Source organism: Arachis ipaensis, chromosome B06 (assembly GCF_000816755.2).
Source record: "Arachis ipaensis cultivar K30076 chromosome B06, Araip1.1, whole genome shotgun sequence".
Lineage (NCBI taxonomy): Eukaryota > Viridiplantae > Streptophyta > Magnoliopsida > Fabales > Fabaceae > Arachis > Arachis ipaensis.
Genome location: NC_029790.2, coordinates 1,360,575 through 1,374,961, shown reverse-complemented (window position 1 = coordinate 1,374,961; position 14,387 = coordinate 1,360,575). Strand labels below are relative to the sequence as shown.

Here is a 14,387-nt window from a genome sequence, read left to right as displayed (position 1 = left end):
CATTGTACAATAGTGAAAGTTTTGACAGATCTTATTTATATAATAGATATACATTTGGGTCATTAACTCATTGTATAATGATTGTATAAAAAAGGGTTGTTTCCCTAGACACCTAGACTAAATAATTAGTTAAGCTAAATAATTTAATTGAGTTTAATTGTATAATTATATCTGTTTTTTGAATAATTATTTACATAATTAATATAAAAAATATTTATTTTTATTAATGTGATATTATATAATTAGATAGATATGTAAAATTATTCTAACCAATTCTAAATAATTAATACTAAAAAAAATATAGGGTACCAATATACTATCTACTAATTTATTGTTAATAATAATTAATTATTATATTTTAAATACATATATAAAGAGATATATCTAAAAAATATATTTATAAAAATATTTTTATTAAATACAGTTATAAAAAAAATATTTTTATTAAACACATCTGTAAAGACACTTCTATTAAATACAATTATAAACAAGAATTGGCAGAAGTCGATAGAAGTCTAATTGATAAAGTAGCGAGATTGTTAATACTATTTTTGGGTTTGGAGTGAGAAGTGAATGTGAGGGTAAAAAGCAGTGAGGAGCAACTGAGCAAGTTGGCATAGAAGATAAGTCCAAAACTGAAAACTATAATTACAAAAACTACAAAAAGGCATTATAAGCAAATTGAGATTTGAGATGTCATGTGGGGACACACTTTAGTCTAAGTGGAACAAGAGTAAAACTGAAGCTCCAAATAATACTATTTGGCATGCTAGTATTAACGGCGACTCATAAGAAAAAGAAAGAAAAAAACATTATTAAAGCTGAAATTAATTGGGAGAAGAAAAAGAAAAAAAAAAAAAAAAAGAAAGAAAGAATACTGCTAACAAAGGTCTTCCTGTGGGTCCCACACTTCAAATCTGTGATAGAGACTGCACTTTCATTTCTCAACCATTGCTCTGCTTCTTCTCCCTCTCCTCCTCCCCCTCCTCTTCTGTCTTTCTTTGCTTATTTAAATTCCTCTTTCCCCTCTTTCTCAAAATACTGTTTTTTTTACATTTTTTTTTCTAGAACTCGATAATAAATAATATTTTATGTTCCTTGTTGCTAAGTAGTTTAATAATAGTTTTTGAAGTTGGAAGCTTTGTTCTCTTATGGTGAATTCTCAGAAATGAGCCAAAGTCCTTTCTTTCTTTCACACCTTTCAATCTCAGAACAGAAACCCCTTCACTTCATGGTAGAGGAATCTAGGGTTTGACAGCACCAAGTCCATCAAGGTCCGTGCTTTGTGGCCCTTTTTCTCCTCTTCAGTCTCTCTGGAAAATTGGGCTGCTCATTTTCTCTTCCCAGTAAAGTCTTTTTTTCCTTTTATCCATATTGGCTCTCACTCTGACTCAAGGTCCCTTTTGATTCTGAAATTTTGAAACTTTAATCATGAGTAGCCTCTTCTCGAATGAGTTACCTCAATCTTAATCTGCCACATGTGGGCAAGTGTGTAGATAAATGAGGCTGTTTTAGTATTCTGTTGTGTCTTGCCTTAGTTTTTCTTCCCCTCAGAGGAACTTTGAGGGGTTAGGTTAGGTCTTCTTTTTCTTCTCTTCTTCTTCTGTTGCTGTTGTTGTTCACCTTTTAGATAGAGGCTAAAGATGGAGGAAGTTGAAGAAGCTAACAGAGCTGCTGTTGAGAGCTGCCATAGAGTTTTAACAGTGTTGTCTCAGCCTCAGGATCAAGTTCATTATAGGAATTTAATGGTAGAAACTGGTGAAGCTGTGGTGAGGTTCAAGAAAGTTGTTTCCTTGCTTAGTAATAGTTTGGGTCATGCAAGAGTTAGGAAGCATAAGAAGCTTCAAGTACCATTTTCTCAAAGCATCCTCTTGGATAGCCCAATTTGCACAAGAAAAAAGCATCAATCTAAGTACTTGAAATTTCCTCAGGCTGATTTTCATGATAATTCAGCTCAGGAACTGGGTTTAACAGTAGGGAAATCGCTAAGTCTGGTTGCGAAACCGGCCTTGGAATTGAGCTCCAATGGCAATGGGAATGGGAAGAGTCCTCTTCAACTTGCTCAACAACTCTCATCAACACACTATCATATTCTTCAGCAGCAGCAGCAACAACAAAGGGCATTGCTGCTGCATCATCAGCAGCAGCAGCAACAAATGAAACATCAAGCCGAAATTATGTACAGAAGGAACAACATTAACAATAGCAATAACTGCAGCAGCAACAACAACAGTGTCATAAATCTGAATTTTGATAATAGCTCTAGCTGCACACCAACAATGTCGTCTACTAGGTCTTTTATTTCTTCCCTTAGCATAGACGGGAGCGTGGCGAACGTGGAAGGAAGCGCCTTCCATCTAATCGGAGCTGCGCGCTCTTCTGATCAGAATTCCCAACAGCACAAGAGAAAATGTTCTGCTAGAGGCGACGAGGCGAGCGGTGGCAAATGCCATTGCTCAAAGAAGAGGTTTAGATTCCCTTATTCAGCATTTTTGAATATGTCCCTCCAAAGATTTAAGTTTCATTTTGACATTACCATTTGCATCATTCTCCACAGGAAACATAGAGTGAAGAGATCAATCAAGGTGCCTGCTATCAGCAACAAACTTGCAGATATCCCTCCTGATGATTATTCGTGGAGGAAGTACGGGCAGAAGCCCATCAAGGGGTCTCCACACCCCAGGTTTCTTCAAATATTTGATTCATTTGATTGATTCAAATATTGAAACTTTCTGCATTCTTTAATTAGTCTTAATTATTCTTGTGAAATTTGATTTGCATTCTATGCTACTAGTTAAGTACCAATTAGTATGACATACCGGCCTATAGTGTTTTTGAATATTCAGTGGTAGTTGTACTTCAATTCCATTGGGCCCTGCATACCTCTACCTTTTGTAATTTGTTCTTAGAACTACTCAGGACAGGTAAATCAGAATATTACAGACTTGAGTGATTCAAATAGTCCTGGTGTTCTTTACTGTCAACTTTTTTGAACCATTCTTGTATCTGGTTACTCACAATACATAGATTAACCTTGTGAACTTTTTCGAAAGTGCAACATAAACTCCTTCCTGTGAAATGAAAGTTGTTATGTTACAGGAAATTGATTGTAATTTATGTTTATTTCAGGGGTTATTATAAGTGCAGCAGCATGAGAGGGTGCCCTGCTAGGAAGCATGTTGAGAGGTGCTTGGAAGAGCCTTCAATGCTAATAGTTACCTATGAAGGGGAGCACAACCACCCTAAATTATCAACACAATCTGCAAACGCATGAACTCTATCATTCAATTTATCAAAACCTATTATTGATTTTAGATTCTGCTGTAATGTACATATCTTAAGTGGGGATAAGCAGGGATTTTTCTTCTTTTTTTCTTTCTCCAACTTTGGGATAGTTGGTTAATTAGCCGTTTAGTTAGAATGAGAATGAGGGTCAATGATGAAATTTAAAGTCGTCTGTAAAATTGGCATTGTCAATTCTTAAGAACTCTTGACTTTCTTGATCATGTTATGAACATGTAAGCGTTTTTTATTTTTTAATGAATGCTTTTTTTTTTTGGGATAGAAATGAATGATTGAATTGTCTTTGAAAATGGTAAATATTATTCTTTGTTGACCACACTTTAAGGATCAAGTTTTCTAAGAGCTATTAAAGGACCCTTTTTGTGTTTGAAACTTTGATAATAATGAATGCTGACAACAATGATGTCGTTTCATGGTAGCTACTTTGTAGGTTAAAGGGAAAAATTCCTAAATTGAGAATCAATCCTTGATTGAAATTTGAAAGATATGATCATTCATTAAAACTCGGGTTTCTTTTTGTTTTATAACAAGATTATCTAAAAGCACAACACAATGATCATTTTGGATTGCAATGGCTCCATGCAAAGCCTATTCCAATTTTGTTGTTTCTTATACAAACCATGTGAACCACAAGGGAATCAATATGGGCATTTGAGCAATCATACTTTCTTTCTAACCCTCATTATTATTGGAGTAGAACAAATTCTGTCTCTTCCCTACCTTGCGTGCCATTATTATTCTTCTTCTATAATCTATCATCTAATTCTCTTGTGGTAATGTGGAACAAAACTGGGAGAGGATGTTTTCTAACGTTTCACACTCATCTTAAAAACTTAACATGTTAATTCTATATATGCTTGTTATAATTATCCACTAGTTTAAATTAACGCTCTAGTTCAAACGAAAGCAATATCTATCATGATTTGAGTCTATCCTAGGAAGAATGAGGTTATACTTAAGTTTCACAGGAGATAATAATAATAAACCACCATATATTTTCATTTAATGTTTAATAATTATACAAAAACCACATAAATTTAGTGGTTGTAAATGTTTCACTTAATCAAACATAAACATACTCTACGAACATCCAAATATCCCTTGTAATGACATCATTATAAACATATAAATAAATAAAATCCTTGCAAGATCCAAGACAAGGAAAATGTTACCTTTCATGATATATCCTCTCTTTTATACAAGAGATTGCAGATGAAGAAATGGATACTTTAGAAGTCTGAATGACACACACAAACTAGACCTGAATGTGTGTTATTGGGGTGCGGCAAAGAGGACATTCTGGCTTTTCTTTGCACCATTCTGTGATACAGTTCCTACATGAGATCACATCAAAACAAAGAAGAGGTTCAACGAACAGAAATGGGAGCATGTGAGGAGAATAAATAATGCAAGACGACACAAGAATAAATAATGCAAAATACATGGCCACAGGATGTAGCTGTTGGATGTTGATGATTACTTAGGCAAAGAGTGCATTTGCTAGTCCCATACTGCAAAACAGATGAGGATTTATCAAAATACAATTGATACTGATTAGGACAAATTACCCTCACCTCACTTGAAATTTGGTCAAATTCAACCCCACTCTACTATATCTAAAAATACATTGACCTCCACTAAGATTTAGGTAATGGTAGGTACCCTTCTGTTCTGTCAAAATGTGAACATAATGCTGATCTCCCATAAAAGGATTTAGAGATAAATGTAATGTGAATATAGAGGCAAATCATGATGAATTTCACTCCAATCATGTTATGTGTACGCCAAAAATCAGCCACTTGAAATACATATTGGAACATAAAATACACATTAAAAGTGTGTGAAACAACACATGCATTTATACACAAATACATGGTGGTTGATTTGGTTACTGAATTTTTATGTACATATAGAATTTTTTATTTCCAAATCACAGAAGGTCAATATAATCTGCTCTATTTCTTATTAAGTTCACTGTGGTAGATCATATCTTTCCTAATAGAAAATAGGCTTTCTGCTTATTAACAATATTAAACCAAAATAGGATGCACAAAAGTAACAAACCATCATTGCCTGCATTACAACCACGCTAATCTTATTGTACATATTCAAGGTTTGAACAAAACCAGTAGATGCAAGGAATATAGGATGACTTGATGTGACATTTTTACCTCAGAAGATGAAGAATCGTAGACCCAACCTCCTTCATCAGTATCCAGAGATGCCAGATTACCTTCTTCATTCAGAACAGGCAAACCATGTCCTATTATACAATAAAGGGGTCAACTTATGATAAGAACAAATAACAAACGTTCTTTTAATTTTTGGACAGAAATTGCAATAAATTGAAATAGCAAAAAATTGTTGTAACGCATAAGAACATCAGTAGAAATGGAAATTAAGAAGAGAAGAAAAAAATGAATGAAAAATCGAAGGAAAAAATTAATCAAGAAAAAAACTATGACCTGCTGATCTCTGTTGGGATGCAAAAGATGCCTGATGAACTGAGCAACTGAAGATAAACTTCTTCGGCACAGCCCTTCCGCAGCTATTACACAAAGTTGAATCAGTAGAAATACTCCTAGTATTTGGTATCTGCACCAAAGTGAAATCAAAGAAAAGACAGGTGCTCAAAATAAATCGTCTATGGAAGAAACATACTTTGCTTACTACAATGATTGATAGGAAATAATAGATAAACTTGGGATTGTGGAACGAGACAAAGGTCATCACAGACTGTACTAAAGGCCATATTTATTCTTCGTAAGGAAGCATATCAGGAAGAACAATAATAATTATAATGTGCATACAGACCTTTTACAAAGCAATTTCAGGAGGTCACCTAACCCAAGAATTATTGATTGAATGATATGGAGTGGAATGTAAAAATATAAAACAAATGTTCTGGTCCACTGTCTAAAGATCAACATGGAACTTTCATCCTATTGCTTAGAAATTCAATGGAATTAAAAGGAACATTAGATTTTACATTATATGCCCTCAGTCCGTTGCATCCAATCTCATTGCTGTTAAAAATTCGGTTTCAGGACCATTGGACCAAATAACATACTTCAACAGCTTCTCCCAATAACATTTGCAACTATGTTTCTCTGATTGATTCTCTTATTCACACCAAGGATGGAATGGACTTCATCCAATACAATACCATTGCATCACTTTCCATCAATCCAAAAAAAAAAGGGTCTAAATAAAAAGCTAAAACAGTAGGAAAAGATATTATGGAGAATTTTGAGAGCAAATCCTCCATTGCCAACACATTTTTACAAAATTTGAACTTTCAAAATGCTAATACCTGGGTCTTTGATTTGATGGTTTTCCAATGAAGAGATAACGAATGCCTGCAGCATGCTTAGATATATGATAATAAAGGCCTGCAAAAAATGGGAGAAAATGGAATGCATGTACAGAAGTTACTTCTGGAAATTTTATCACCTCAATGAGCCTATCGAGCAAAAGGATCACCTTCAAAGTAGAACAGCATTAGATTAGCACAAAGAACCAGTGTATCAACTCACGCACAAAAGGGAGCATCTGGTGGCAGGGTATAAAAACTTTATTCAGTAAAAGCAAAATATTCTTTTAGACAAAGCCAGTTCAAACTTTGTAAGCTTAAGTAAACATACAGCTCCAACAAAAGAAGAGAATAATCGGGTTTCATACAAGGATCAGCCAAGTACAATTTAAATTGTGAGTTCTGACTTCTCATACAATTTTGAAGGGAGAATAAATAGTAGAACAGTATATAACTGTAACAGTTTTACAAAAATTATTGTTTGAGGATAAATATACCACAAGCCATTGCTGAACCACGTGCAACCAAAAACCACTCAGTTTTTGCTTCAATCTTGAAAGAGTTGTACTATTTTGTCCTGATGTTGAAGGACTAACCGCAGAGTCCTGTGAACTACGGCTCCTGATAGCACTTTCACCATAACTCTCAGCAAACTCTGAATCAGCAAGGGCAATGCCACGGGAAGCAATTCATGAACTGTCAAATAAACAATCAAGTCATCACAAAACTTGACACACAGATGGCTCTTTGATGGTGAATAATCAAAGAACTCGATGAGTTAATCCAAATTTAGGAGAAACAGGCAATAACCGACCTAATATGATCTGCTATATAAGGAATAGCTGTCTGGTATACAATGAAAATAGTGCACCTTGCAGGGGTAGGAGGCAGCCCATAAGGGCCAGCAACCGTAAAAAGAAAAACAATCAACAAACAAAAAGAAGGGGAAGAAATATTACTTCTAACCCAATAAAACATTAGCATAAAAAGAATGCAGCACAAAGACATTTCCAATTTCGAACTAGGTGTCTGCCTATGCCTAAAGTCATGGTCCTCCAACACATGATGATATTCTAAATTCTCTTCCAATCTGAACCAAATATAGATGTTATAATAATAAAATAGAATACAAAAAGTGTTTAATTTCAATCCACTGTTAAAGTAATTTACACTATAAATAAATCATATTTCCATTGTATATGACTTAATTAATGTAGTTCTTAAAAGACTAAATTATTTTCTGATGATATGACTATCACTTATTATTAGGATATGAAAGTATTAGAGCGACATTGCATCCAAATAGAATTTATAAAATAAAACTATTGTGATCTGTATGTAAGACAATTAGAGAGCCACATACTTGGTGGAAAAAGTCACATTAAGGGGGAAAAAATATATTAAAAGTAAGCATAAAAAATGAAGATGAAATATAGTGAAACCTGAGTGGTGTCACAATACTCCTCCCCAAGCGTCTGCTGCCCTGAACCTGTTGTGAGAACATAGTACAACATTTGCCCCCAAAAAGATTTTGTCTGCAAAACAACAGACCCTAATAAGCACTACTCAATCAAGTCCTGCTTCTCCGCACTGTCAATGTAAAAGAACTTTTAAAACCGACATCCAATTAAGTGTTGCCACAATAAATTTCCACATCCAATATCTTCAGTGTAAAAAGAGTTGCATGCATCCCCTTCTTTAATGATCCACATAGAAAATGGCCATGAACTCAGTGCAGTACCCTCCACAAAAGCATCACACCACATTATGCAAATTGAAGTGTATTTGTTTGTCATACTTTGAACATAAGAGTACTTCTTACATTATGCAGTTTTGATCAGCAAATACTCTCAAAAATCACAAAACCTTTACAGAAATATAGAAATTAACAAACCTCATTTTGATAAGCAACAGCAACCCTTGTACCTATACTATGATATATTAAGTAAAACTTCATTACAATTGCAAATTGCAAATTCTATATATATATAAACCAACTTGGGTTGTTCGAGTGGTCAGCTCACTCGTCAGCTTAAGCAAGTGTCGGTGGTTCGAATCCTACCTTGTGCATGCAGCAACCCATTAGCCCGCGGCAGACCTTTAAATGAAGTTAAGATCTGCGACGGATTAGTCATTGACCTGTCGGGTTCGACCAAAGAGGTGCCGGAAGGCGTCGCGGCAGGCTTCATAGACGAAAGAGGCATACTGCTCGTTCTTCTCGGCGTCGCGCATCATCTCCGGCTGAGCAGCCAGAGGTTGGGGGGATGGTGCCACTAGGACCAGCTTCGCCGCTGCCATTTCTTCCAAAGTGACCCAAACCCATGATTACTTGTTCCTTCCCTTCTTTTCTTACAGCAAATACAAAATTTCAGAAATAAATCTGTTTCTTTTCTATATTTTTAAATGTGTGAGTTATTAAATGCCTCTTTAGTCTCTCACAGTCATCATGCTAACCCCAAACAGGTGACTGATAAGTGGCATGTCCTAGTTGCCAACAATAAGAAAAAAAAATAGGTTATCAAAAATTTTAGGGAAAAACCCACCTAGGCACTTGTCCATGGTTCAAAATAATAATTCGTCTTTCATCCATTGAAAAATGATTGCCACCTTTAATCATTAATTTCATCAGATTTTCTGACTCCTTTATCAAACTCTTCGTTTAAAGTTAACAAATTTTGTCTACCTATTTACACATCAAGAAACCATTTTAAAAAATAAAACATTCTTTGTTGTGTTAACAATACATAGCAGTGAAATAGGACTGTAAAAAAATTTATAAGACATTTTATCCTCTAACTAACTATAAACATAGATGTCAATGAGTAATAGTTCAAATGGCATAATTTTCCCATACTCAATTAAGAGGTTACGGGTTCGAGTCTCATATTTTTAGTAAAAAAAAAAATTATAAACATAGATATATAAATTCATAATGAACCATAAAATAGAATAAGTATCCTAAATTTTAACAAATTATTATAGAAAAAAAATCCAAAACGGCCATGACAATAATATCAAAAGACAACGAGGCCTCTAGAAAAAAAAAAACTCCTATTCTGCCCCTATTTTTTAACTCCGTTAGACAAGTTAGCCCTTCCATTAATAATTTGTCTTTAAAGCTGACTAACCATGCCTACGTGGCACGTTAAGTTAACGATGTGTCAGTTAAATGCCAACTTAGATGAGCAGATTAATGGGCCATTCAATCCGGTCCTTAACAATTCCATTAAAAATAAACAAGTTTTATATGTAATGATACAGAACCCCTCTTTTACTCTCTAGAATTACAAAAAGCCCTCAATCTCTCCCTTTCAAAATTCGTTGAAGACGCTTCACTTGGAGGAAGACGTTGGTCCCGACGAAACTATTGACGGCGTTTTAACGGCGCTGTGATAGAGGAACTATTTGTTAGAGGTAAGCTTCGTTACTCACTCTCTCTGCCATTGCATGTGTATGATCAAGTTGAAGCTAGTTTTATTCACACTGTCTGCTATTGAACATGCTTTGAAATCTATGATTTGGAGTATTGTCTATATTCAAATTTTGCATGAATGGTTGAATTAGAACATGACTTAGGAATCAATAACAACAAATATGCTCTATATATTTTGACCGAAAAGCTTATGTGTTTTGTTGAGGTTGATGCTTCAATTCCTTTTTATTCATAAGTTTGCATTTTAGTCTACTGCAATGCAATATTGTGTCTTTCTGAATCTTACATATTCTTCTTGAAAATGATATTTTTTTTTGCTCCACCACATATACGCACACAAAAAAATGTTCCATTGGTATGAACTACTCTATCTGAATTTTAGATAAATTGATATATAATTCACATTGTCCTATTTAGTGAATAATCTACATTAAAATTTGTCTATGTATTAAAATTTGATAAATTGATATATAATCTACATTAAAATTTGATATATTAATCATTAAAATTACTTTCAAATATATCTATCTATTACCTATTGTTATTGTTGTTGAATTTGTCTTTTATTGGTGCTGTAGATGTCTAACTTTGTAGTACCCGTGTTTTACCATGGTGGGAGACTTTGGAAGGATAGTAATGAGGTGTTGAAGTATTTGGATGGAAAGGTACATAAATTTTCTCCAATGGACTTAGATTTAGTGAACTTTTTTTATCTAAAAGAACTACTAAAGAGTTTAGGATATGCTGATTATGCTTAATGTACTGGTTAGAACCCACAGCTCGAAATTTAGAATTTGGTCTGCATGTGATTAAAGGAGATTCTGAGATAAATGATTTGAGAAACAATTTATTGGCGAATGACTGTTTATAATTTAATTTATACTTTGAACACCCAGTTGGTGAGCCTTGTTATATTAACGAGGATTTAGGTCAGGCTGCCGCCCAAGTTAAGGATTCTTCCTCCTCATCCTCATCTGATGAAGATGATGGAAGTTCAGAGGATGAGACATACAATCCTCCTTCAGATGCATATGATGAGAGTAGTGACACTGATAGTGACGAAGACAGAATGAAGCTGAGGACACATACTAATAAAAAGGCTGCTGATGAGAAAGATGATTGTAATAATGGGAAGGGTTGTGCTGACGGGAAGGCTGCTAGAAATATGAATACGGACATGAAGAAGGCTAATTCAAGAAAATATGCGGGAAAAGAAAGAAACATGCTTGGCCCAACTTTAGTTAATTTAATTTGTAGTGCTATTTGTTAGTTTATTTTATTAGTGAACTTTGTTTGTGAATTTTGTTTATGGACTGAATCATGGGTTGGCAGCTGCCCTTAATAATGTTATGCTTAATGCAAATCATCAAAACTGTGTACTTCACTTCTGGAAGAATTTCACAAAAAAATTTAAAGACAAAGAATCCAAAAGCATGGTATGGAGGTGTGCAAAGTTAACTACTAAGATACAGTTCAAGAATAACATGGAGAAGTTGAAGCAGATAAATTGTCATGCATGGGAGCATATGATGATATTTACTCCATCATGTTGGTCAAAATCATACTTCAGTCATGGACCAAAAGTGAACAACATAACCAACAATATGTGTGAAATATAGAATGCTAAGATTGTTGGATATAGGGGAAAACTAATATTAACCATGTGTGAGGAGTTGAGATGCTATATTATGTGAAAAATGGCCAATCACAAGAGAAAACTAGTTAAATACAATAGTAAATTGGCTCCTATACAACAGATTAAACTGGAACAAATTGTTATGCCTGAAAGCAACAAGTGGAATGCAGTATGGAATGGAGATAATGACAAAGCCAAAAAAATTTCCACAAGGTTGGTGTAAATCTCAAAGAGCACACTTGCACATGCAATGTGTGGCAGCTCACAGGTAATTAATGTATACTATGCTATCATTAAATATATCAAGTTTATCTGCTCTGCCATTATGGTCTTTGATTTATTAAAATTGTATGTAGGGCTTCCATGCAAGATGCAGTTGCTGCAATTTTTAGATTGAAAAATATGCGATACAAATTAGAAGACTTTATCGATAAGTCACTGACAATGGATGCTGTCCGAGCAGCATACTCCTATGTGATCCAACCAATAAACAGTGAGGAATATTGGATCCCCACAGATTGTCAAGGAATCCTCCCTCCCCCAATCGTACGTCCAGCTAGCTAGCCAAAACTTAGGAGGATGAAAGCTTCTATCGAAATTATGATACTAATTATACCCAAAATTATAAGCCTAAAACATCTGAAATAAGATCTACCACCTTGAGACCCAATTTTGTTTTGATTTTTCAAATTCAATTCCATCTCTAACTTCTTCATTCTATGTTCTACTTCTTTAAATCTCCTTTCCATTAAAATAGCATTCTTAGAAGTAATGTCCTCATCAATATTTTCGTGAACTAATACATCTAGCCACTTGAAATACTTGCAATGTAGGATGGGTGCCTGAAAATAAAAAGATTTGATTGTAAAAAAAAAAAAATTACATAAATTTTTCAAATTTAAGAAATATACAAAAAAAATCAATAATACTTACATTGTAATTAGGGCATCCCAAGAAGAACCTATCCGAATTAAGTTTTGTGCAAGATTGGAAGAGAATTGCATAGGACCCACAGTGACATTTTGGAGACATGAATTTCTTCTTTCTTGGCTGCCCAACTCTTCCAGAAGAAAAGGTGCAGCACTTACTCTCTTCGCCAACACTATAACCACGCAGAGTGCGACTCCTAGTTTCCGAAGAATGATCTTCATGGCTCATAGCGGTAGACAGTTAGGGTTCTATACAAGAAGGAATGAGGAAGAAGCGTTTAGGGTTGATCATGTTCTGTGAAGTGCAGATAAAACACAAAATTATATTTTCAAAAAATTGTCAGGGACTAGATTGGGTGATTCATTAATATGCCAATCTAAGCTGGCACTTAACGGACACATCACCATCTTAACTTGCCACGTATTCACATTTCGTTAACCCCAAAAATAGATTATTGACGTAGGGGCTAATTTGTCTCACGGAAAAAAAATCAGGGACCAGAAAGTGGTTTTTTTTTTTTTCCCATGGGCCTCGTTGTCTTTCGCAAAAATTGTCCGGGACCGAATCGGGTATTCACTCGTCATTATACTTACTACTTCTCTAGTTGTTAGTCTTAGTTGGTAGTAACCTCGGTTCCTCGTTTTTTCTTCTTCTTAGGTTGCAAGTATACTTTCACCACTTTAATTGATGGACATTGGACAATATAAATATGAAAAATTGATTTGGTCTTGAAAAATTTTTAGGTAATGATCAATGAGGGCATTAGACCAAACTTGATCACGTACAATACACTGTTCAATGGCCTTTGTAAGATCCACAATTTGAAGGAAGCTTGTGAATGGAATGAGTGAGAAAAATTTAAAACCTTACAAGATCATGTTCACAACACTAATAGATGGATATTACAAAGATGGAGACATGAAATCTGCAATAGAAATCAAAAAGAGAATGATAGATTGAAAGTTGGATTGAACTTGATGAGGTAGCATTTACTACGCTCATATAAAGACTTTGAGAAAAAGATGGAGAAGAAAAAGCAAAGAACTGAAGCTACCACTAACTAAGACCAACAACCAATGCAGCAAATACAATATATTGTTAAAAATTTTGGTTACTTGTCCTATTTTATAACTCATTATAGATTTATGTATCGATACTTATAATTAGTTAAGAATTTAAATGTCATATAAAATTTTTTTTAGAGGTTTTCATATCGTAATTTACTATAGCATATTGTTAATATGACAGGAAGTGTTTTGTTTTTTAGAATGATTTTTTGACATGTAATTAGTTAACGTTACTCAAAGACAAAATTCATTAACTTTGAACAAAGAGTTTAACAGAAAGATCAAAAAATTTAAAATTCAATAAAATTAGAGATTAAATGGCGTATTATCATTTAGGATGGGTTGTTATTTTAAGCAGTGGTTAGGAACCGCGGTATAATTTTACTCAAAATTTTATGACAAATCTATCATTTCTAGAAGAATAAATATTAAGTCTTTAAAAAATGTTTATGATAAATTTATAAATGGTTGAAGAAAAAATATCAAATTAATTCCTAAAAATTGCAATATAGATTTAAATATCGTAAAATTATAACATTGGACACAATTCATTTTTCTTAGTCTTTCAATCATTCAATCCATAAATTGCAATGCTTACATGGACATAAAAGATTAAAATGCTTGACATAATTATTCTTCTTACTTTTTCATCCTATTTTGACAGAATTTATTTCCATTATTGCATTTTTTAAAAATTCTACTCGA

The 14,387-nt window shown here is 33.9% G+C and overlaps 1 protein-coding gene and 1 pseudogene across 1 annotated transcript; one reads left to right on the top strand and one right to left on the bottom strand.

The window, feature by feature from the left end:
- Positions 894-3,546, top strand: LOC107645248 (probable WRKY transcription factor 21). Its single transcript, XM_016349235.2, has 3 exons — positions 894-2,467; positions 2,558-2,683; positions 3,130-3,546. The coding sequence occupies exons 1-3, from the start codon at positions 1,644-1,646 to the stop codon at positions 3,272-3,274; spliced, it is 1,095 nt and encodes a 364-aa protein (XP_016204721.1). The 5' UTR covers positions 894-1,643; the 3' UTR covers positions 3,275-3,546.
- On the bottom strand, positions 4,279-9,267 carry LOC107645249 (annotated as a pseudogene).

Excerpts from the sequence above, each read along its gene's own strand:
- LOC107645248 (XM_016349235.2), top strand. The coding sequence starts at position 1,644 with ATGGAGGAAGTTGAAGAAGCTAACAGAGCTGCTGTTGAGAGCTGCCAT. Across the intron at positions 2,468-2,557 it reads TGCCATTGCTCAAAGAAGAG|GAAACATAGAGTGAAGAGAT; the intron begins GTTTAGATTCCC and ends CATTCTCCACAG. Across the intron at positions 2,684-3,129 it reads AAGGGGTCTCCACACCCCAG|GGGTTATTATAAGTGCAGCA; the intron begins GTTTCTTCAAAT and ends TGTTTATTTCAG.